This window comes from Triticum aestivum, chromosome 7B (assembly GCF_018294505.1).
Source record: "Triticum aestivum cultivar Chinese Spring chromosome 7B, IWGSC CS RefSeq v2.1, whole genome shotgun sequence".
Taxonomy (NCBI): Eukaryota; Viridiplantae; Streptophyta; class Magnoliopsida; order Poales; family Poaceae; genus Triticum; species Triticum aestivum.
In genome coordinates, this window is record NC_057813.1 from 276,093,591 (window position 1) to 276,119,304 (window position 25,714).

A 25,714-nucleotide genomic window follows, 5' to 3' on the forward strand; every position below is an offset into this window, starting at 1 on the left:
ACCGGCAAACTAAACTGACTACCTCAATATGCGTCAGGAGATCCGAGACCCACAGGTGCATCAAGAACTGCAACACGATCTGGTGGAGCACCTATGGAGGCTCAAGGACGAGGCCGGGGATGTTGTGTGATGAAACTTGTTGTTAAACTATTTGATGGCGTGAACTATTTATTTTACTATTTAATTTATGTGATGAAACACACCGATACATGCCGAACTATGTGACGAACTAATTGATTTTTATTTGTATGTCAAAATTCACGTCGAAACACAACGAACCGCGCCAAATATAGACCGATTCACGCAAATATCAGGTCGTTTTTGAATATATTTAGGCCGAAAATTGCGCTAAAATTGACGCCTGGGGACGACGGCTGGGTGCCGAACCCCAGCGCCGGGTTTATGGCTGACGCACCCCAGGCCGCTCTTTTTCGGCGCGGGGCGAACGGCTGGACATGTTCTTAGCCTTAGCCTTAGATGTGCCGCACTAAAGCCCGCGTCGAGCCGCGTGCCCAAGCACTGGAACAAACCCTAACTCCTACCCCCGCATCCAAGATGGTTGCCCAACGGCAACGATCCAGTTCATGTAGCAGCCGCCGCCACCTCGCCGGCTCTCTCATGTTCCTCGCGACGACCGCCTTCGCGCTCCTCCTCCCCCGCTCGTCGCCCCTCAGCTATGGCATCGTTATTGACGCCGGCAGCACGGGGAGCCGCGTCCACGTCATCACCTACCACGCGGGCGCGCTCCTGCAGCTGGATTGGTCGCGCACGTCGTCACTGAAGGCCACCCCTGGTTTGTCCTCGTTCGCAGCCGACCCAGGCAGCGGGGGCCTGTCGATCGCCCCGCTATTGGAGTTCGCAAGGCGGCACGTGCCGCGGGATAGTTGGGTTCACACCGAGGTGCGACTCATGGCCACGGCCGGAGTCCGTCTGCTTGATGTCACGACTGCTGAAGCGATCATGGAGTCATGCAGGGAGCTGCTTCGGGGGTCAGGCTTCCGTTTCCAGGATCAGTGGGCCACTATGATCTCAGGTATGTTACAGAATGGAAGTATAAAACTGCTCAGTTTGAGTACATGCTGTCGAAATGTGCGGACTTGCAGTGCTTGCATGCGATAGATCAGTATATTCATGGATGGAAATATGTTGAATTCATGTTTTTGCATTTGATAGATTAGTGTTTGGGACGGGGTTGCATTGAATCAGGACAAGCGTGCCGTTTATCTGCAGAAAAAGATTGGTATTTTTTTCAGTTTTGCTAAAGCACATCTAGATGTGCCATAAGTATTGCACATCTAAGTCCCTATGTCATTGATCTTACTTGGAGATTCGTGTGGATATTTTCTTTTTCTTTTTTCTTTTCCTCTTTGTGCTTGATTTACTCACTTAGATGTGCACTAACTAGGGCACATCTAGATGTGCCCTAGACACACTAATTTTTTCTATTTCCACTAAGGTGATTACTAATCCACTTTAAACTGCTGCGCAGGAGCTGATGAAGGGATTTATGCATGGGTTGCGGCAAATTATGCATTGGGTACTCTCGGTGGTGCTAGACAAGATACTACTGGGATAATTGAGCTTGGTGGGGCTTCTATTCAGGTCTCGTTACCATTTTCATGCTAAGAAATTACTTCTTGCAGTAAACCTTTCGGGTTTCTTACTGTTGTGGTATTCATGATTAATAGATAACGTTCGCCACCGATAAACCTATGCCTCCGGAGTTCTCCCACGTGTTCAAGTTCGGCGATATCACATATAACCTGTACAGCCACAGTTTTCTACATCTTGGTCAGGTGATTTCAGTACATAAATATTTGTTTCTTGTGGATTCACCACTATGTATATGTTATGGATCCAACTTACCTCTATTGCATAGCCCGAGGGGCACATATATATTACATGGGACTTGGCAAGGAAGGAAACATAGCCTAATACGGACTGCTAGAACAATACTAGTAGTCCTTAACACCCCCTCAAGTGTAAAGCATATGCAATAGACGTAACACTAGAAAAAAAATGATAATCCAAAATCCGTGTCTTGAGTGTCATCGTAGCATGGAGTGTCTTCAAAACCCGTTGAGTCAAGCCAAAGAGGATAACGAGAAGACGGCGCATCAGAGTAAGACATCACATTAGTAGAAGATACTCCCTCCGTCCCATAATGTAAGACGTTTTTTGACACTAGTGTAAACGTCTTACATTATGGGACGGAGGGAGTACAAGATAAGCATCAAGAGAAGATGGGTTGTCAAAAGAAGATGGCACATCAAGGGAATGAAGCATTGCACACAAAATCATAGCCCAAGAAAACCGGCGGTGAGAGAAGCTCGGCGGCAAGAGAATGGGTGTCGACCGACAATGCAAAAGGAGGCCACGGAAATCCTATAAAAACAACAAGGATGGGAAAAGGCCACAAAAGTTGTATAGAAAGGACTAGGACCAGAAAAAGAGGTTGGCAGATGAAGGTGTGGTAGACTCACATAACATGAGAAACACGGTAGAACTTAACATGAGAAACATGAAAGAACAACGGATTTGGTGGACGCAACGGAAAATATAGAGCTAGAAGTTAGGAAGCACACATGAGACAAAGATGCAAGAGGCATTGTGTATGCATGAGAAGCTGCAGAGGAGGCCCAACACGTGAGATGTTGATGAGTAGCAGTGACGAGCAACAATTAGACGGAGTTGACAAAACAACCACCGACGAGGAATCATTGGAGACAAACGACATTGTAACTGGCTTTTTGGAAGAGCTAAAGCCAAGGAGCACATAAGGCAACAAGCAACTAAACTACAATAGGGCACGATAGCAAGGAAGGCCGCATCACCAAGCAACTAGCACACCAACTAGAGCAAGGAAGAGCCGCACGTGGACCAAATAACAACCAACAACGCACACAACAAGCAGTTGCAGGGAAGAGCCAACATGCAAAGCAGCAAGCATCCATGCAAGCAACACATGCTAGCGGCAAGACATCATCACAAGGGCAGTAGGTAGCTACGCAAGCACCACATGCTAGCAGGAGGAGATAACCTCACATGGGGAAATATGCGAGTAGGCTTGCAGATATAGGAGTCGGCCGGTCGTGCGGTGGAGACAGGCTCTAGAGAGCCACACGTGGGGATGTGAGGAGCTAGTGGCAGGGGAGTGTGGGCATGGGTAACCCGGTGGCCGGTCCGACCTAGGGCTGCAACGACCAGGCATGCAAGCAGCGAGTGCCGGCGGCTTCGATAAGCGACCAGGAAAGGCAGCGACGCAATGGCCTGACATCGGCCGCGCCACCAGATTGAAGGGGAGGCTATGGCAACGACCAGGACATGCGCGTGGCGACGAGTTTGATCCAAGTGTGTGTGTGGCTCGGCCCGATCTAGAGAGGCAGTTGTTGATGTAATAGAACTCCAACACGCGGGCACACAATGAGCGCTAGCAACCTGTGCACTATGGACATGAGGCTCCTTTGATCTGGAGCAGAGATTGAGGGTGGTGATGCAACTCGATGGGGGAGGCAACGACCTGCATGGAGAGTCCCGATCCAATGGCTTCAAACGGGACAGAGCAAGGCGGCCAACACCTGGGCTCATGATACCATGTTATGGATGCAACTTATCTCTATTGCATAGCCCAAGGGGCATATATCTATATATTACACAATACTTGGGGTACAAGATATGAAACATGGCCCAATACAGACTCCTAGACCAATACTAATACTCCTTAACATATAACATGTATTCTCTTAGTTTATGATGAGCATTGTAGGGGGTGGCTAATCTTTCATGGTGTCTAGAGAATAAAGTTAGGATAACTAACTTAGTTTGAGAGATTACAAACAACGACAAGGGGTGTACGACGACCTTATAGCGAAGGTCGCGGTACACTCGATAAAGTGACGTAACCATATATTTTTTAAATAGATCCAGTTATCTCGTTGGAGAGAGACCTATGTTCTATGGGGAAGGGCTGTCGAGAGTGGTGCCCGACTCCCGGGCTTCTTCAAGTTGGCGGAGGTGTGCTGGTGTTGCAGCTCCCTTCGCCTGACTTGGCCATAGTGATGAGGGAAAACTTGGTCGCGACATCGAGGCGATGGAGCCACAAAGGCGTTGCAGTCTCGGGCATGAGTGGGAGCAAACTTTGGCCGCGGCTTTGAAGGGCGATGAGCTTCGAGTTTACGGAGCCGAGCAACTCTGAGCGGAGTGGCCTCCACTCCATGCTTGGTGAAGACGAGCGAGGTCACGGTGTTGAGGATCCACACGACTCCGAGCGAAGCGGCGTCGAGAATCCGCGACGACTCCAATCTTGGTGAAGATGAACGGGGTCATGGCATCGAGGATCCACGCGACTCCGTACGGCGTCGAGGATCTGCATGATTATGAGGTGCCTTCGAGGAGTCTTCACCTTACGGTGTCGACATGCCTTACCTTTCCTTGCCTTCGGCTTCGGTCAGAACTTGATTTAGGCGATGCCATCTTCCTCATGGGTCAATGACTTTTCACACGGCGAGGATTCGCCATGGTCGGCACCAATGTTGGCGTTCAAGAGTCAACTATCACTAATGGTGCCTCTTGCAATGTGGTTAGTATGAGTTGGTGGACGTGTGGATGCCTTATTGCGAAAGTCGTCGTACACCTGACAAAGTGTCAGAACGATGTTCTTTAAATAGGTCCAGTCGCCCTGTTGGAGTGCGACCTACATCCTATGAGTAAGGGTCCACGAGAGTGTGCTTGATGCATGTGCCACTTAAGAGTGCCCGCCATTTCTGGGTCCGTGACTCTCGAAAGTGGTCGGAGTAGTGCCCGACGCACGGGACACTTGAAATTTCTCTGCTTCTGGAGTCCCACAACCCCTAACTAGTTTGAGCCTGACTAGGTCCGAGCTCAACCTTGCTAGCTCGCCGGAGGGAGCTAAAAGGGGAGAAGAGAGACTAACCCTCTTGACTTCATTCAAGTAGGGAGTGAGTGATTTACATGCCCATAGGGGCCTTATATAGCCTAGGGGTCCTTGACAAATGACCAAGGCTACCCTTGAAAAGAGGTGGTGGGAGGGTAGGACTAGGTAATCTTTTATCCTTTGGCCCATAGGCCTCTAGTTGGCTAGGAGGGGCGGAGGCCCAATAGGGGAGGATTCCCTCCACTATAGAAAGGGTTTCTAGCTTGGACTTGGTCTTTTTTGCTCATTTGCGTCCATCTTTGATTTATTCTTTTATATGTCCTTCTTTCTTTGTCTTGTTGACCATGAAGCTTTACTTGGACTTTCGCTGACTGGGGTGGCTTGCTTGGACCTGTCGGAGCTTTCTTGGACTATTGTTGACCTCCTAAGTGGCATGCCATGCCAAATAGGGGGGGGGGGAGTAATTACTACGACGCAAACTGACACAAAGCCTTGCATAACAACCTAAGAAAGAAATACAAGTTCCCTCAAAAAAAGAGAAAGAAATACAAGTTTGAACCACATGGATCCTATCCACATACAAGTGTTTAACAAATAGTACTCTTACAACAAGGAACTTGGCCCTCAAAAAGCCTACAAGGCTACAACAATACATCGTTCAACTCTCCCTTGCCATATGGGGTACCCCCCCCCCCCCCCCCCCCCCCACCTTTTATAGGACATACTAACTCGGCCTTCAAGCAAACAAAGGTAGATTAGGTGGCTTGTTCATGCCCCTAAAGGTGTGAACTCTAGTAGATGTTGTGGTTGATTCATGCATATGAAAAAGCTACCTTACAAGAGTTAAAAATCAACATTGGCGTCTACTTCCTCAAGTTTTGAGGTGATTTGATAGCATAACTTCGTGTGGGTCAATAACTCCTTCTGGTTAATTATTGCAATTAACCAAAAAGTGTTAGTCACAAGCTTGTTCACATCAGTTTACTTGTGGTAAACTATGTCAAAAATAGACAAATGGTTGATCTATTTTGTTAATATAACTCAGACAAACACTAGTTCCTTCCTCTTGAATCATTTTCATTGTTAACGGCCATTCTTGTCTTGCTTTACTCTCGAATCGTTTTCATTGTTGACTGTCATCATGTCATGCTTGTCTCGCCTTTGTGCATCCCTTGTATAATTTTGAGTTGAAATGCACTACTAACAATAATTAACTTTGAAATTAGTTTTACTAATCAACTATATTTCTTCAGGAATATTCTTTGTTATATATTATCCCACTATATACTTCTTCGGAGAAATTTTATAGCTATATTTCTTCAAGGAAATTCTTTGCTAATTTTCTTTGAGCGGGTTTTGAAATGTCTTGAGTGGGGTGGATAGACTACTAAAAGTTTAACCTCTACGAATGAGGAGTGCCTACTCCAAATTTTAGACGTTGGCACGTTTTAAGCTTTTCTACTGTTCCCTAAAACACCCTACACAGGCAAGCCTACAAGAGTAAGAGTTGAAATGAAGCTTGCACAAGTAAAGACTAGAGGTTAGGAGAATGCAAACATGGGGATGCCTGGTGAAGTTTTTTCCCATGGCACTAGGATTATGGAGATACTGGTTGCGAGCTCCACAGACTACACCTACGAGATCTCCCCGAAGGAGCAACCAACCTATGCCAACATGTCATATCACAAAGATCTAGCCTCACTCGGGGTAGATCTTCACAAACTTTTTGGTTCCTTCACACCTTGAAGGCTCCCCAAAACACCTAGCTGATCTTTGAGGCGTACAACCTCCAAAAGTAACAAGATTGAGGTTGCTTGGTGATGAATCCCTTGCTCTTGTGCTTCAAAATATAATCTCCTTTACATTTCAAATCTCTCTCAAGTTGGGGCTTTGGATTGGAGAGATAGGAGTGGAAAGTAAGGAGGGAGATTAGAGCTCAAAGGAGTGGCTTCAAAGTTGCAGTAGAAAGCCCTTTGATCTCAGCACAAGGAGTGGGTAGTTTCTTCTGAGATTTGAATGGAGTTGCTTCGAGTGAACTAATGGAATAGGTGGAGTATAAATAGGCTTTGCATTGTAGAGAAGGAGTGGAAAGTAAGGAGGGAGGTTAGAGCTTAAAGGAGTGGCTTCAAAGTTGGAGTCGAAATCCCTTTGAACCCATCACAAGGAGTGGGTAGTTCTTTCTGAGAAAATGAGATTTGAATGGAGTTGCTTCGAGTGAACTAATGGAATAGGTGGGGTATAAATAGGATGGACCAAAAAATGGGACCACTATGCACTTTTTTTGGCGAAGCTCGGAGGCTCTGAAGGTTTAGTTTGAAATCATCGAACAAAACTAGAAGGGGCAACTTTCAAATAGTTCGGAGGGTCCAACCAAATGTCGTTCGGAGGCTCTGACTGAGCAACAACACAACTACGCATGCTTTTGGAAGTCATTAGGAAATTTTGACCAAAGACTGTTTGGAATGTCCCAGCGGTACAAGAAAAATGTGCAAGTGCTTTGGAGGTTGAATTGTCCGGGAGTTCCAAAGGACTAGGGTTTGCAACGGATATCTCTGAAAGTGGTTTGGAGGATCTGAAGAGGAATAGTTCGGAGGCTCCGGGTAGTGCAAATGCAGAGAGATAGTGGGAAAAGTGGGACCTTTTAAGGGCTTTGGGAGTTTACTCTTTAAGCACATGGAGAAAGAAACTTGGCCTAGCAACCTTGATCCCCTTTCGATATCGCATACCTATTGACTCAATGTGATCTTGGATCACAAAAATGTAAAAGCTAAGTCCTTAGATTGGCCAATGCTTGTCGTCGAAGAATTTAGGGGTCGTTATTCATTTCCCTTGTTGCATCTCTTAGGACCTAATCTGAATTAGACTTGATAATCACTAGTCCCTTGAGATATGTCGACATTAATTACCAAAATTAGGGGAATAGGATGCACTTTCATCTTTATATGCGCATCAAGTGCTATTTGATTTTTATTATCTAGTGCACATGCATTATAAATAATGTACTATTTGGATTTCCTAACCTTTACCTTATTAATAGTTCAATGCTAACCGGATTTATTCTTTTGAGTTGAACTTTGAGTAAAATATTTTGTCTTGAATATGAAGAGAGGTTGGGGTAGACCGAACTTGACATTGGAGGAGTCTGTAAAGAGAGATCTGAAGGTGGAGTATCACCAAAGAACTAGCCATGGACAGGGGTGTGTGGATGCTTGTTATCAATGTGCCAGAACCATGAGTTGGTCGCGAGATCTTACGTGTTTCACCTCTAGCCTACCCCAACTTGTTTGAGACTAAAGGCTTTGTTGTTGTTCTTGTTGAATATCAAGCACATATCAAGTTTGATATTCAACCGTCAACCGTACGTAACTATTGTAGGCATGTCTTTATAAAGTAACTATTATAGACATTTCTGTTCTGGCCTACCATCTGTAATAATGTCCTTGACTCTATGGAGCTTTGATACTTTCTCTTTGACGTTCTATTTCTGAAATCTTAAAGCAAGTACATTCATGTAAGGTGAACAATGCTATTGTGCTAATGTAGTACCGTTTGATTTCTCCCAATAATTGACATTTCTGTTTCAATTTGCATGGAAACAAAATTATATGAAAGATGAAAGATCCAGTTCTCTGGGACTATGTAACTGTGCAAACCCCCATATATATTGTGGAGGTGACAATCAGCAAAACCTGAAGATCAAGCAACAGTTGCGAACAAAAACAGGCATCCACTGAAGAGCATTCATTGCGTGTACTAATTTCAATGGATCATCCTTCAAAGGAGGGCCAGACAAGGAGGGGTGGGAGGAAAAGCAGGATTGAGACTGATCTGCCAGAAGATCGCGACAGTCAGAGAGGAAGGGTCATACTTTTTGTCATGATGGAGAGAACGACCATGAGCTCCATGATAAGTATGTTGGAGAGAACAACCATGATCTCCATGATAAGTATGTTGGAGAGAACGACCATGAGCCTCATGATCGGCGGTTGCCACGAAGGAACCACAGCAGGGATGACAACTGCTAAGATCTGAGTTGCAGGGGAAACCACTCTGCACTACACTCTACTTGGTGCTGGCCGTCGACGCCCTGATGGTCTCTGGCAGCTTGATTGGCTTCGTCTTCCTCCGCTGCCACCTGCGCCAGTCTCGCAGCCCCTATTGCTGCACCTACCAGCTCTTTTCAACAGTGGCATCATCATCTTGGCCATTTATGTGGTTCTCGTCTCTCGTCTTTGGTTCATCGCGGTGTTCTGGGGTCTGTCTCCGGTAATGCTTCGCTGGATTGTCTGGTTGTAGGCTTGGTAAGCAGATTCAGCTACCCTATCCTCACAGCGAGTCGGTGTCCGAGCGCCCTTTTGATCTCATTCACTTTGATGTTTGGAGTCCGGCTCCCTTTGCTTCAAAACGGGGTCATCGCTACTATATTATCTTTAGACGATTTTTTTAAGTATACTTGGATCTATTTCATGTCGTCCCGTAGTGAGGTCTTATCTATATACAAAAAATTTGCTGCCATGGTTCATACACAGTTTTCCACCCCTATTCGTGTTTTTGTGCAGATTCAGCTGGTGAGTATATCTCCCATGCGCAGCGAGGTTTCCTTGCTGAGCAGGGTACTCTTACTCAGTTCTCTTGCCCTGGTGCTCATGCTCAGAACGGTGTGGCTGAGCGCAAGCATCGTCACCTTCTTGAGACGGCGCGTGCAATGATGATCAGCGCCTCTCTTTTGCCTCACTTCTGGGCTGAGGCTGTTACCACTTCCACCTATCTCATAAATATTCAGCCATCTGCTGCTCTACAGAGTGATATTCCTCTCGAGCGTCTTTCTGGTCGTTCTCCTGATTATTTGGCGCTTCGTTTGTTTGTTTGCCTTTGCTATGTTTTGCTTGCCCCTCGTGAACACACCAAACTGATTGCTCAGTCTGTTGAGTGTGTCTTTCTTGGATATAGTGACGAGCATAAAGGGCTATCGGTGTTGGGATCCTATCGGTCGTCGGATGCGTATTTCCCAAGATGTGACTTTTGATGAGTCTCGTCTTTTCTACCCGCGTCCATCCTCTCCTGCCTTTTCCACGGAGGACATCTCTTTTCTTACGTTTTCGTATACACCTCCCTCCATGCCCAGTATTCCTACTCCTCGTCCTGCTGTTGCAGATCGGATGCCGTCCTCTTCTACGGGTTTTTCTTCCCCCTCCTCGCATGACTCTCCACCTTCCACTTCTCCACCTTCATCACCGATACATTCCTCGTCTCCACCTCCTGTGGTTGCACCTCTTCCCTCCTTTCCTTTTCATTATACTCGTCGTCCACATGTTATGGATGAGTCTACTAATGTGCCCTCTACTTCTGGTGTGTCTTCCTCCTCTCAGCCGACCTATGGTCTTCGCTCTCGGCCTTGTCCGCCCCCTCGCTGATATTCTCCTTCTCGCTATGGTCTTTCGATCGTTCTTGAGCCGACATCTTATCGAGATGTTGTTGTTCATCCTGAATGGCAGCTTGCGATGGCAGAGGAGATTGCCGCCCTTGAGCGCACTGGCACATGGGATCTTGTTTCTCTTCCTCCCTGTGTTTGTCCAATCACTTGTAAGTGGGTCTATAAGATTAAGACCCGCTCTGATGGTTCTCTTGAGCGTTATAAAGCTCGTCTTGTGGCTCGTGGTTTTCAGCAGGAGCATGGTTGTGATTACGATGAGACTTATGCTCCTGTGGCCCATATGACCACTGTCCGCACACTTCTCGCTGTGGCCTCTGTTCGCCATTGGTCTGTGTACCAGCTTGATGTGAAGAATGTCTTTCTAAATGGTGAGTTGCGTGAGGAGGTTTATATGCAGCCACCACCTGGGTATTCTGTTCCTGATAGCATGGTTTGTCGTCTTCGTCGCTCTTTCTATGGCCGTAAGCAAGCCCCCCGTGCTTGGTTTGAGCGCTTCGCCTCTGTGGTGACTACCGCTATTTTTTCGCCCAGTGTTCATGATCCAGCGTTGTTTGTCCACCTTTCTCCTCGTGGTAGGACTCTTCTTCTATATGTTGATGACATGATCATCACTGGTGACGACTCTGAGTACATTTTCTTTGTCAAGTCATGTCTTAGTGAGCAGTTTTGTACTTAGTGAGCAGTTTCGTATGTCGGATATTGGTCCTCTTCGATATTTTCTTGGGATTGAGGTTTCTTCTACCTCTGATGGCTTCTTTATTTCCCAAGAGAAGTATATCCAGGATCTTCTCGCTCGTGCGGCCCTTACTGATGAGCGCACCGCTGAGACTCCTATGGAGCTCAATGTTCATCTTCGTGCTTCTGATGGTGAGCCCTTGTATGATCCGACGCGTTATCATCATCTTGTTGGGAGTCTTGTCTGTCTCGCTGTCACTCGTCCGGATATCTCCTACCTTGTCCATATTCTGAGTCAGTTTGTTTTCGCTCCCACTTCGGTTCACTACAGTCACCTTCTTCGTGTTCTACGATATCTTCGTGGCGCGATCTCTCACCGTCTCTTCTTTCCCCGTTCCAGCTCACTACAGCTCCAGGCCTATTCGGATGCTACATGGGCTAGTGATCCCTCGGATCGTCATTCACTATCTGTTTACTGTGTTTTTCTTGGTGGTTCTCTCATTGCATGGAAGACAAAGAAACAAACTGCAGTTTCCCGTTCGAGTGCAGAGGCCGAGTTGCGAGCTATGGCTCTATTGACGGCAAAGGTGACTTGGTTTTGATGGCTGCTTGAGGATTTTGGTGTTTCTGTTACTCACCTGCTACCCTCTTGTCAGACAGTACAGGTGCTATCAGTATTGCGCGGGATCCTGTGAAGCATGAGCTTACCAAGCATATTGGGGTTGATGCTTTCTTTCTGCACGCTGGTGTTCAAGATCATGTTATTGCTCTTTAGTATGTGCCTTCCGAGTTACAGTTGGCGGACTTCTTCACGAAGGCCCAGACTAGAGCGCAACATGGTTTTTACCTCTCCAAACTCAGTGTTGTGGATCCACCATGAGTTTGAGGGGTGTGTTAAGAGTTATATTTATGTTGGCCTTTGGCCTTTTGCATTCTGGCCTTTGGCCTCCCTTATGTACTTGATGGCTTTGGCCTTGAGATAATACCAAGTTGCTTTCATAAGAGCATCTCTAACAGGCGCGCCAAAAGATGCGCGCGCGCGGTAAAACCAGCTTTTAGCGCGCGCGGGATGTTTTGCCGCGCTCCAGCGGTGGCGGGAAACTCGCGCGCGCGGGAAGGCGGCAGCGCGCGCGCTCCACGACTCCGATTCCTCTTCCTCTGCCATGCGCCTTTTCCACGACTCCTCTTCCTCCTCCTCTGCCACGCGCGCCTCCACCGCTCCAGCGCCCGCCACTGACGCGCCACCATGCCGCCGCGCCGCCGAGGAGCGTCGGGCTTCCGCGGCGTCCGCCTGCGCCCCAACGGCGGGTACTACTCCGAGATACGCTCTGGCGATCTCCGGCTCGGCCTCGGCACCTACGGGACGGCGCGCGAGGCCGCCCGCGCGTACGACGCGGCGGCGTGGCGCCTAGGCAGGCCGCGTGGGCAGATGAATTTCCAGGACGTCTACACGCTCCAGCAGGCGCTGGACGTCGCCCCGCCGCCTCGTCTTAACACGACAGAAGACCGTGCGGAGCACGTTGAGCGGCAGCGCCACCTCCTCGTCGCCCAGGAGGACGAGCGGGTCATGGGGGAGTGGCGCCGGCGCCACCCGGAGGACGTCGCCTACTGGGCAAGGCGCTGCGAGGAGGACACGCGAAGGCGCCACGATTCGCGGTTGGACAGGCGTCGGCGGAAGGCATTGGCGAATGCGCAGTCGGATATCGTTGCAGCAGGTGGGAGGTCGTTCTTCACGGAAAACGATGATCGTTGGTTGGACATATGGCTCGATACCTCGGACGACACCGACGAGGATGATGATGGTGATGATGATAGCGACGTGGAGTAGTTTCTATCTAGTTGCGCCGTAGTTTATCTATGCTTTCGAACTATCTATCTAGTTGCACCGATGTAAAATACCTTTGTATCATTTTTTTATTTATGCAATCTATCTAGTTTTTATTTATCTATGCTTCCGATTTATCTAAAAATAAAAAAAATGTTGTGTGCGCGCTGCATTTTTTGCGCGCTGCTGGAGCGGCGCGCGCGCTGCATTTTAGCGCAGCTGCTGGAGCCAGCGCTGCGCGCCGCGCCAAACCAGGCGATGGGCGCGCGGCAAACCAGTTTTTTGCGCGCGGCGCGTTCGGCGCCTGTTGGAGATGCTCTAACAACTGTGATGCACTGAAGCTCGCGCGGCCGACAAGCAACAAGTTGGTGGCACTGATGGTGACACATAGCGCTGCAGCAGCGGCACGGGGATGGGGGAGGAGTATCAGCGGTGTGGTTGGATGAACTCGCTTGTTGGGTCGTGCATGGGTTGGATTCCTTAGGATCGATGGGGTTGTGCGTGTGCTGGTTTTCCCCTCTTTTTTTGCTATTTTTCTACGTAGGGGGATGGTTGGAGGGGGCGGGATGGGAGAGGAAACTCTTGCTTTATAGCAGCAGAGATTCCAATAAGTAAACTACAATCTGGCACCTAATTACAATCTTCTTTGTTATGTACTAAATGTTAAATGCCTATTTGCTGCAATTCTTGAAGTGCTAACTGTTATATCTTATTCTATTTCCAGAATGTAGCATATGAATCACTCCATGATTTGCTGAGCACACCCCTTAAATCAAGTATGTTGGTTAAATCCATTTGTAGTTGCTAATAAGGTTCCATGAGCACACATCTAATGATCTATATGGTTTATACTGCATTCCATTCCAAGATTTAGATGATACACATGACTCTTTTCGTATGATCATGCTTGTTTTTATTTCTTTGTTCATCTCCCTGGCCATGTGCATGGGAGTTGGGACTTTAATGACGACGTTAATGATATTAGGCTAGATAACCTGGAAAGCTAATTCCAATCCAATTCTTTTTTGTACTTAAACTTTACTTGATTTTGCAGTGTCCACACATTTAATTCATCAAGCTACATACAGAGATCCTTGCACCCCAAGGGGATTTTCACGCATGGCGGGACCAGTTAAACTTCCCGCTAGTGTTCTCGAGTCCAAGGCTGACTACAAACATTTTGCTCATGCGGTTGGCAACTTCTCTGAGTGTAGATCTGTGGTGAGAACATTATTGCAGAAAGGACAAGGTAGGTATCACTCTTAAGGCATCTCTAACCCTTCTCCTCAAACTTAACTCCCGATAATTTGAGGCTTTTGGGAGGCTTGCACAGTTCTCGATTTTTCAATGCACTTAGAGGAATATCATGATTCTGTTTGCCTGATGATGAACCGTTGTAGTCAAAGTCAATAGTTCACCACTTGACCTCTCTTATCCTTTATGGTCATTTCATGCAAGATCACACATGTTGTCATGATCTTCTACAATGTCTTTTTGTCTCAATACACAAGAGGTCCACGGACATTTGCAAAGCGAGTTCGCAACATCCAAATGCTCTCTCAACATTCTTTCTCGCGGCTTCTTGACACAATGCAAAGTGAGATCTGTTGTTGCCTTGTGGGTGTGGAATTGTTTTCACAAATGTGGCCCATGAGCGGCAGATGCCATTGTGATAACCCTAGCTCGATCTAGAGAACACAATACTGGATAGAGGGGAATTTGAGACTGGGAATGATAACTTGGGAGGGAAGGAGACTGGGTTCAGAATATTAAGTCACTATTACATTCGCTGAACTAGCCGTTCAGGGTCGCTGGGGTTATATACCCACTCACTCTCTCCTAGCTATGCCGGCACGTCCTACCACTCTTAAGTCTTTACATGGCCCATGGCCGACACTCGTTTAAATGTCTGTACCTTCTACCAAATTCCCTCCTACTTGTCTGGCGTCTCTTGTCATCCGATCCATGTCCATGGTGCTGACAACCATCTGCAAGGTAGTAGCCGATATCGTACTTGCAAGAAAGTAGCCCATATCGTACTGGTAGCCATTGATTTCATAGTTGCATGGAGGAGCTTCCTTGATAGCTAACCTTGCAAATAGAGATCTCTGCAAGACGTTGAGGTCACTAGACCATGATGGCACGTGCTGCTGTGCCCATCCAGTTGTCCAATAAAATGACACTCCCTCTGATTCAAATTAATTGACGCAACTTTAGTACAACTTTGTACTAAAGTTGCGTCAATTAATTTGGAACGGAGGGAGTAGAAATTTCCGTAATACATGACATCTAGATTATACAAGTTAAATTTGCACGAATTAACACATATTAGTTATAATTGAAGGGACACAGCGTTTTGGCTATGCACCCGAGGTGAACCGTAAATTCATTTAAAATAGTAAAAAAATATAAAACAAATCCGTTTTTTTTGTAAATCTAGATGCTCATATGTGTGAAGTCCCTGCCAAATTTCATGGAGTTTGGGCATTTCAATATCTCCCAGCAAAGAAGACAAATTTTGGAACTGTAAGAAAGTTTCTTGTTCACATACTGTTTTGACCGATTTTGTCTTTTTTGCCATGAGCTCCTCGGATGTCCGAACAAGCTGAAATTTGGCACGAATATCATGCGTTGGAACATCTTCCACCTAATTTTTTTCTTCAGATTTTTCTGTTTTTTTAGTTCCGTTTATGAATTTGCTGTTCACCGAGTGCAGATGAGCCCGGGCACCGAACTGAATATTCGTAACTGAAGTGATTTTTGATCAATTAGTAGGGAAGAATTTGGTTCTTGGATCTAATGAGCCTCAAATATATGCTTTTTAATTATACCGGTTGATGCTAAATACACAACTACATGTGTTGGAGCACCGGCCCATATTAACAGAAAAATTGAACAAGGTGAAGAATTTAAGGTAATCAAGCATGGTGGCTTATGTTAAGAGTTATATTGATGATGGCCTTTGGCATTTTGTATTCTAGCCTCTTGGCATTCTCTTGTACATGTATATATGATGGCTTTGGCCTCCTAATACGATAAAGTTGCATATTTCCCTAACATGGTATTAGAGCTCTAGTTTTTTTCCGAGCAACTCGTGCTTTCGATCCATCTCGCGCTCGTCGTTGCTCATCCCTTTCATGTGGTCCGTCTCGATCCAGTTGCTGCCAGGGGGCTCTCGATTTCGATCCATCTCGTGCTCGTCGTTGCTCATCCCTTTCATCTGGTCCGTCTCGATCCAGTTGCCGCCAGGGGGCTCTCGATCTGCCCCAATTCCTTCTGATCTGGGTTGTTAGACTGCTACCTTCGATCGGCTGCTCCTCTCCCGTAAAGGCTCGCTGCGGCCGCGTGAAGCTTTGGCCATCCGTCCTGTAGGTCTTCGCCTTCTGTCGGATTCCGCCCGCCAGCCGCCGGATCCGTGACTCCCTGTCGACCCATGTGCGCTTCCTTGCGCCGCCCAGCTTGTCGCACTCCTGACCCCGTTGCGCCTGGCCGTCGTGCTGACCTGCCGCTGCTGACTCCGGCATCGACGGCCGACTGCTTGATCTCCTCGGCCTGCGACTGCCCCTTGCTGGATCCCGCCGCCCAGTCGCCGGTCTTTACTACCCCTGCCGGATCCCCTCACCTTCGGCTGGACCTGCTACCCCCTGTCGGATCGAGCCGCCCTGCCACTCCATTCGGTCCCCCGCATCTCTTTTGCTCGCCGAGTGCGTGGACTACATCGGTCTCGGGTGACTGCTACCCTTCCACGTCCGTGAGGCCTTGACTTAGATCGATCAACTTGCCTTGGGCTGGTGGTGGGCCTTCGTGAGGCCGTGATTAGCTTGTCCTGTTCGGCTTACTCGAGAGGCTTCTTTCGGCTGTCAACTGATAGTTCTGCTGCTGCTTGTTACATATAAAAAGAGAGAGAAAAAAAGAGAGTTAAAAATATGCTCTCGTCTGGACTCGTCTTTTGCCCTTGCTATCCGGTGATTTTCGACGATGTTCCCTACATTGACCCCGTCCCGCACATACGTCGTCGGTCAGTACTTGGTGCTTGTCCATCTGTGACGTTGTCACCTATGGCGTCTTCAGCTGGTTGTGTTCTTACGGCTGATGGCACTCCCATCTACGTCGACTCGTCTCGCGGCACCGCGCGCGGCGGTGATCGCTCTACGTCGATTCGTCTCGCGGCACCGCGCGCGGCGGTGACCGCTCTACGTCGACTCGTCTCGCGGCTTTCGCGTGCGGCGGTGACCGCTCTACATCGACTCGTCTCGCGGCTTTCACCTGCGGTGGTGACCGCTCTACGTCGACTCTCGCAGCTTCCGCGCGCGGCGGTGACCGCTTTACGTCGACTCGTCTTGCGGCTTCCACGCGCGGCGGTGACCGCTCTACGTCGAGTCTCGCGGCTTTCGCGCGCGACGGTGATTGCTCTATGTCGACTCCCACAGTGGCTTCCACATACGGCTCTACGTCGACACGCTACTTTAGGTCGACTCTACACACAGCTTCCACGGGTGGTGGAGACTGCTTATTATTGGCAGGTGGTTCTACCTCGTCCACTTCCGCCACGTCCCTGTCTCCTCGTGAGATTGCGCAGCTGCAGTCTCTGCTTGCTACTTGGCATTCTTCACCGACAAGTTTTGCAGGTTCCGTGACTGACTCTTCTCGCACTGAGAAACCACCTTCTACTCATTTAGGTACATCCCCATGGATTCTTAATACCGGAGCATCTTTTCATATGACATGATTCTTCTAGGTTGACCTTCGTTCGACCTGTTGAGTCTCCTGTTCATCTTCTTACGGCTGATGGCACTCCCCTCCTTGTAGCTAGTTGAGGCACTCTTAGCACTTCTTCATTTCATGTTCCCTCTGTCGCTCATGTTCCTCGACTTACCACGCACCTCATATCTGGTGATCAGATTGTTGACTCTAGTTGTAGGGTCATCCTCGACTTCGATTCGTGCTCTGTCCAGGATCGTCGCACGGGCGCTCTACTTGGTGCTGGCCCTCGACGCTCTGATGGTCTCTGGGAGCTTGACTGGCTACGTCTTCCTTCCGCTGCCCCCGTTGCCAGTCTCACAGCCTGTGTTGTGCATCTACTATCTCTTTTCAACAGTGGCATCATCGTCTTTGCCATTTATGTGGTTCTCATCTCTCGGCTTTGGTTCATCGCGGTGTTCTGGGGTCTGTCTCCGGTAACGCTTCGTTGGATTGTCTGGGTTGTAGGCTTGGTAAGCAGATTCAGCTACCCTATCCTCACAGAGTCGGTGTCCGAGCGCCCTTTTGATCTCATGCGCTTTGTTGTTTGGGGTCTGCTTCCCTTCGCTTCGAAAGGGGGTCATCGCTACTATATTATCTTTATAGACGATTTTTTCCAGTATACTTGGATCTATTTCATGTCGTCTCGTAGTGAGGTCTTATCTATATACAAAAAATTGCTGCCATGGTTCAAACCCAGTTTTCCACTCCTATTCGTGTTTTTCACGCAGATTCAGCTGGTGAGTATATCTCCCATGTGCTGCGAGGATTTCTTGCTGAGCAAGGTACTCTTCCTCAGTTCTCTTGCCCTGGTGCTCATGCTCAGAATGGTGTGGCTGAGCGCAAGCATCGTCACCTTCTTGAGACGGCGCGTGTGATGATGATCGACGCCTCTCTTTCGCCTCACTTCTGGGCTGAGGCTGTTACTAATTCCACGTATCTTATTAACATTCAACCATCTGCTACTCTATAGGGTGGCATTCCTCTCGAGCGTCTTTCTGGTCGCTCTCCTAATTATTCGGTGCTTCGCTTGTTTGGTTGCGTTTGTTATGTTTTGCTTGCCCCTCATAAACGCACCAAACTGACCGCTCAGTCTGTTGAGTGTGTCTTTCCCTGATAGAGTGATGAGCGTAAGGGCTATCGGTGTTGGGATCCCATCGGCCGTCGGATGCGTATTTCTCGGGATGTGACCTTTGATGAGTCTCGTCCTTTCTACCCGCGTCCATCCTCCTCGGCCTTTTCCACAGAGGATATCTCTTTTCTTACGTTTCTGGATACACCTCCCTCTGTGCCCAGTATTCCTACTCCTCGTCCTGCTGCTGCAGATTCGACACCGTCCACTCCTACGGTTTCTTCTCCACCCTCATCACATGACTCTCCACCTTCATCATCGATACCTTCACCTTCTACACCTTCATCACCGATATCTTTCCCTTCTCCACCTTCATCGGTACATTCCCCGTCTCCGTCTCCAGTGATTCCACCTCTTTCCTCCTTTCCTTTTCATTATACTCGCCGTCCACGTATTGTGGATGAGTCTACTGATGTGCCCTCTACATATGGTGTGTCGTCTTCCTCCTCTCAACCGACTTATGGTCTTCGTTCTCGGCCTTGTCCGCCCCCTGACCGATATTCTTCTTCTCACTATGGTCTTGCGACCGTTCTTGAGCCGACTTCTTATCGAGATGCTATTGTGCATCCTGAATGGCAGTTTGCGATGGCAGAGGAGATTGCTGCTCTTGAGCGCGCCGGCACATGGGATCTGGTTTCTCTTCGTCCCGGTGCTCGCCCATCACTTGTAAGTGGGTCTATAAGATAAAGACTCGCTCTGATGGTTCTCTCGAGCGTTACAAAGCTCGTCTTGTGGCTCGTGGCTTTCAGCAAGAGCATGGTCGCGATTATGATGAGACTTTTGCTCCCGTGGCCCATATGACCACTATCCGTACACTTCTTACCGTGGCCTCTGTTCGCCATTGGTCCGTGTCTCAGCTTGATGTGAAGAATGCCTTTCTAAATGGTGAGTTGCGTGAGGAGGTTTATATGCAGCCGCCACCTGGGTATTCTGTTCCTGATGGCATGGTCTGTCGTCTTCGTCGCTCTCTTTATGGCCTTAAGCAAGACCCCCTTGCCTGGTTTGAGCGCTTCACGTCTGTGGTGACAGCCGCTGGTTTTTTGCCCAGTGCTCATGATCCAGCGTTGTTTGCCCACCTTTCTGCTCGTGGTAGGACTCTTCTTCTTCTATATGTTGATGACATGATTATCATTGGCGACGATTCCGAGTACATTGCCTTTGTCAAGGCTCGCCTCAGTGAACAGTTCCTTATGTCTGATCTTGGTCCTCTTCGTTACTTTCTTGGGATTGAGAACCTTCCAGTCAACCGCCTAATGTCATAACTCCGCCTACCTGCTAGCCAAGTAACTTCATCAACTCAGGGATCAAAGTAAGACAGTCTTCTTGACATGCCACCAATGAATAATGAGGTAGTTGAGATAGTCTAAATCGTGAAAGGATATTTGGTTTCCGAAAGTAATGCATGAGTACTTCTCATTTTTCACCAGAGTTGATAGATCACAATTATTTTGAAAGCTTCACCAAACCTCCTTCGGTTATTTAAATCACTCATTAATAAATATGTGTTCCATTAATCATCTAGCTCACTATTCCCTCAAAATAAAATGATCTAGCTCCTTGAAATTACAAGGATCAAGGTTGCTAGCAAATCTTGCAAGCAAATTTGATTTACCAACAGAAGAGTCACCAATCAGAACCATTTTGAACAGATAATCCGGGCGTTGTTGCTGATTTCTACCATAAGCAATCCTGTAACAGCCCATAGAAGCAATTGCCTTTATAGTGTCACAAGATTACGGTAGCCCTGCTAAGCACCAAATTAACATCACAGAATGGGTAGATAACAAAGGCAGGTGAGTTATGTACTTATGGCACAATAAAGGGCAAGAAAATTGTAATAATGTTAACTAATGATTAAAATACAATGATATAAGAAATATTTGTACAACTGATATACGTGCATGATAAGAAGCTGCTTTGCTGTACTAAAAAAATACTTTGTCATACTGCTTTACCCTCTGCAGAACAAATTGAGCAAGTCAATGCAATTAACAAACTAAACGTCCAGTCAATCACTATGAAAGCCTATATATTACTACTAAATCACATGTTCTATTATCTTTAATGTCTGTACTGTCAAGATTTTCTATAACAGGAAATCCTTAATTTCATCTTTCCACGTATAGAAGATTTCCAGAAGGTGCATATTCGACGAGAGGCATTTATCAACTACAATCAGGAGGTGAAAATAAAAGAAATGTGTGTGTTTAGACCATCAATTTTGAACATTTTCAGTGTACCACGATCCAGCAAATAAAGACAAGTCAATCACGTGAACAAAACCAGGTGGAATCAAGCCTACATGCAATTGATGAGCACTGTTTACTGTCACTGGGATCTTAGCAGAACTGTTCACTGCCCCTGGGATCTTAGCAGAACTGTTCACTGTCAGTAATCCACGAACTGAGACCACCCCAAACCTCAATTACTCGAGCACAAATGAGACTTACAACATGGACCCGCATGTGATTGAACCTATCAGCTCTAGGCAGTGAATTAACTTTAACATGCCCTATGCAGAGTATAAAGGGTGAGCACTCTGAAGCCTGCTGCTCAAATTCTACTTCACAGTTTGGCATACCGACAGTACTGTCATAATGGATAATGGATAATTGGATATAGAGTATGTTGGATCGGCAGGAAATAAATACTTACAGGAATAACCATCTTTTGCCAACTTCACCATTTTCTTTCGAGAAAACGCAAAGACTTTGCGTTTCATTGCATTGAAAAGAGGGAGAGGGTCAACAGTACAAGCCTCCGAGATGGAGGGTTACAGGTTCAAACCAAAAAAAGGATCAGTGGACGTCCCAGGTCATCGGTAAGACTACGCCTAGGCATGTGGCGCCTGCTCTCACCCAAAGGGTCGCTTCCTCTCTGATCCTAGCCGTGAGTTCAGCAACGGAGGACTGGGCGCCGTCGAACACGCAGGCGTTCCTCTGTTTCCGGATCAACCAGGCCGTGAGGTGTGTCGCCGAGGCGAAGCCTTTCCGCATCGTTCGTGGAGTCGCGTGCTTGGCATGTAGGCACCAGTCGTTGAGGGAGTTGTCTTGGTCCGGCGGCCGGCAGGTCATACGAAGCCAGGAGAGGGTCTCGTGCCAAGCTTGCCGCGAGAACGGACAGGTGATCATGAGGTGATGCATGGACTCTGGCTCTTGGTCGCATAGGACACAACGCGGGTGGTGCTGGAGGCCACGCCGTTGCAATCTGTCCGCGGTCCAACATCTGTCAAGGTTGGCAAGCCACATGAAGAACTTGACTCGTGGGGGAGCCCAGTTTTTCCATAAAAGTTTCCAAGCATCGCAGCCCGAAGATCCCTGGAATGATGCAAGGTAGCCGCTGCGCGCGGAGTAGATGCCGTTAAGGCTCCATTGATAAACAAGAAGGAAAATGGAAAAGTAGAAAATCACTTCCAAATGAGTTGGTCAGGGCGGTCATGAAGGGTGACACGCGCCTTCACCATCTAGAGCAGAAAAATCATCTACAAACTCTATTGAGCAACCTTGGCCATCATGTACATTATCTTCAGCCTGCGAGAAAAGAGTGCGATGGAGAGGATTGGTAGGACGCCAAATCTGCTCAAATCTACACGGGGTGTTTTTCGGGATCTCCTTAAAATGCTTTGGGAGTTAGGGAAGGGTTAAATGCTCTTAACTCCATAAAAAATCTGTTTTTTTGGGAGTTAAAGCTTTTTACGGGAAGGGCTAGAGATGCTCTAATACTTCGTCTATATCCTTCTACCTTTCTTGATGTAAGACTTACAAGATATGTGTGACTATGCCGAGCAAATATTTCCACTGTAAATAAGAGCTGCTTGAGTTTAAGATGTGTAGTGCTTTTGAGGAGAAAACTTTAGACAATGGACTACATAACTTTACATTATTGAATACAGAAGAAAATTAATCTTTGCTTTAGCTTGCATATGTAGAATCTATATCTGTATATATACCTGCCTACTAATAAAGGGAGGAGTACTTCTGCCTGCCTCTAATAAAGGGTGGAGTACTTCTGCCCGTTTGTCACACATTTTGCAGAAAACCCTGCCTTTTTCAGTAATTAACCCGCAGTGCGTCTTTAAGTTGCAAGGACGAACCGCTTTTTTTGCATTTTACCAAAAAAAACTCGTCTTTTCTGCTAATTAACCCGCAATCCACCTTTAAGTCAGGCCGAATCGTTTTTTACATTTTTACAGAAAACCTGTTGATATTTGCTTTAATCAACCCACAGTCCATCTAAAATAAATGTTTTTTAAATAATCGTATCTTCTAAATCCTAACTTCAAAATTAACATGTCATTAGATTTTTCCCATGTCACTTATGATCATTGTAATAGAGAGCGTAATGGAGTAGCTAATGAACTAGCAAGGTTAGCTAGGTTTTCTCCTCCGAGAGTTTGCATGGATAACGCCCCTGATGAGGTTATCCCCCTACTTGTAAAAGATGCTGCATTACTTATGAATGAATAAAGGAGGAGAAGTTTATAAAAAAAACATGTTATATATGGATTTTGATTAAAAAAATGTGTAGAATCTGAATAGATGTTATTTTACCTATTAAATATTTCTAAAATACTATTTAGGATGCAAACTTAATCCACGCGCATACTTACCAACAAACTACAAGACTTCTTTTTGTAGTGAATACACAAACACTTTTTATATGAATGTTAATATTGGGACCGATACGTAGGATATCAATTTGTGTTCCATCTGCTGCACGTGACGGTGACACATATAGGTTTTCTTAAATAGACTTAATTCATAGACGCCATCAATACTTTCCTCAGTGTCGAGCGGCACCGTCTAGATGCTGTCTGGGTGGGGCTGTGGGTACACGCCATCAATATGACGAGTCAAAATCAAAACTGAATCGAAATGAAAATAGCGGCTCAGATAAAAAAATATTTTCTCTCCCGTTGCAACGCACGGGCATATTTGCTAGTATACCAAAAGGCAAAAGGTGATTCTACAAATGGCTTCCTCTGAAATACCGATGATTGACAATGGATGGCAAAAACTTTACTGGTTCCTGACATTTTTGCTATGGTCTGATCGGCATGATGCTCTGACATTTTTTGTTGCTAAGTACAGTAATTCTGCTACATTCCAAATACAAAACTTGCAAATACGATTATGCTTTTAACATTCGATCGAATCATGGAGTACAGTTCTAACATGGTTTATTTTTCTCCATTTATTTCATACTGTAATAAAGGAGACTAAACATTTCCTCCCTTCGCAGAGGAATGTATATATCATGATTGTCGTCTGGGAGCAGCATTTGTACCAGACCTGGAAGGAAAATTCTTAGCAACCGAGAATTTCTACCATACCTTGAAGGTTTGGTCTCTCCCTCCCTTGTGTACTTAGGTGTTCCAGAAAGTTGTGTTTGTTACATAATTAGGCTATTTTATCACTTGACAGTTCAACACAGGACAGTCATTTTTGTTGCAGAGATAATGTTGAATATTTTATCACTTGACAGTTCTTTGGGCTCCGTTCGAAGTCTTTTCTTTCTGATTTGATGCTGGCTGGAGAGCAATTTTGCCATGGGGACTGGTCATCAAACATTAAAAGGAAGTACCGTTCTTTCAATAAGGGGGAACTGCTCCTTTTTTGCTTCTCCTCAGTGTATATTGTGGCCTTACTGCATGATACTCTAAAAGTGCCCATGGATCATAAGAAGTAGGCACCCCTTTTTACCGTTTAACTAATATTATCACCCAGTATTTACAATTTGTTATTTACAGTGTTTGTTCTGTTTCAGCATTGATGTTACAAATCAAATTCGGGGTGTGCCAGTTGACTGGGCATTGGGCGCTTTCATTGTGCAGAAAAACTAAATCGTATAGAGTACGTAGATCCATCAGTTTCGTATCTAAACTACTATGTATGACTTTCCTGGGTTGGTGCCACTTATCTTCATTAATACCGTGGTCATATTTACGGTGTGCTCCATCCTGAAGCCGAAAAGATCTCACCTCAAGACAATATAGGACATGGAGAGAGGCCGGCAGATGATAACAAGGGTCAGCCGATGAGCCTTGCGCCTGGTCGCTGGGAGTTGTTCCTGCGATGGAGCAGCAGTGATCGCATATGTAAATATTCCTGACCTGTCTTTTTACCAGTGGCCATTGTATGATTCCGACATGCTGCCCTGCTGAACAGGACCGGGTGTAAGCAACCCTTTTGTGAGCATAGTTGCTTAATGCGGTCACTGGTGCATCACGCATGGGTTGTTGAAATTCCGACATGCTGCCCTGCTGAACAGGACTGAGTGTAAGATCAACGACTTGGGTTTGCTGCAGTACTTGTGAGCATAGTTGCTTAATGCTCTATTTGGTACTCCCTCCGTCCCAAAATATAAGATCATTTTTTTATACGAAGATGGTGTAAAAAATGATCTTATATTTTTGGACGGAGTGAGTACCATATTATTACTTGTAATGTAGTTGAAAGTTGTGTGTTGTTGAAATCTTCGAAATACGTTGAATACTCTTGGGTCATCTCCAAAACAAGACCAATTTTTCATGTGTATGTTTGTTACTACCTGCAAACCAATTTTGGTCATCCTTTTTATCTTGCACGAAAATTGATTTATATCAGTATATCAAAATTTTGTAAACAAATTGTTGGCATTAAAACGATGAGCTAGAAATTGCCCTGTTAATAATTATTGCCAAAGATCTATCGGCTTCTTCATTCCTTTTTATTGTTGAGATAAGCGGCTTCTTTATTCAAAGGGATTTCAGACGAAATTTCCTTTCACTAGACCTATCGGCACTATTTTCATTCACCAGAATCGACCCCACTTTGTTAAACCTTCAATTTTGGTAAAAAGTCAAATTATCAACGGGTTGTCTCCCATCGCTGCTCTAGTGGCCCCCTTAAGCCCAAGGCACCGGAGAAGCACCACAGCCTCAGGAGGAGGCTTGCCACCGTACAACATCAAGGGACCAGGAAACACTCGTATCCTTGCATGCTCCACGCCTCCACCACACCAACATGAAGCCTT

General features: G+C 46.5%; 1 protein-coding gene across 6 annotated transcripts; it reads left to right on the forward strand.

Moving 5' to 3' along the window:
* The first annotated feature begins 427 nt into the window (after positions 1–427).
* On the forward strand, positions 428–25,236 carry LOC123159880 (probable apyrase 6). 6 transcript variants are annotated; one of them, XR_006479913.1, is made up of 10 exons: positions 431–1,033; positions 1,490–1,602; positions 1,689–1,796; positions 13,553–13,604; positions 13,883–14,077; positions 23,942–24,039; positions 24,185–24,384; positions 24,467–24,552; positions 24,666–24,797; positions 24,868–25,236. XR_006479913.1 is itself a non-coding variant. In XM_044577688.1 (9 exons), the coding sequence occupies exons 1-8, from the start codon at positions 478–480 to the stop codon at positions 24,540–24,542; spliced, it is 1,398 nt and encodes a 465-aa protein (XP_044433623.1). In that variant the 5' UTR covers positions 431–477; the 3' UTR covers positions 24,543–24,552; positions 24,666–25,236. The 6 variants fall into 6 exon arrangements, 4 of the variants coding, with proteins under 4 accessions (XP_044433625.1, XP_044433624.1, XP_044433623.1 ...); XM_044577688.1 differs by having other exon boundaries at positions 24,666–25,236; XR_006479912.1 differs by having other exon boundaries at positions 433–1,033; positions 24,467–24,797.
* The last annotated feature ends 478 nt before the right edge of the window (positions 25,237–25,714 follow it).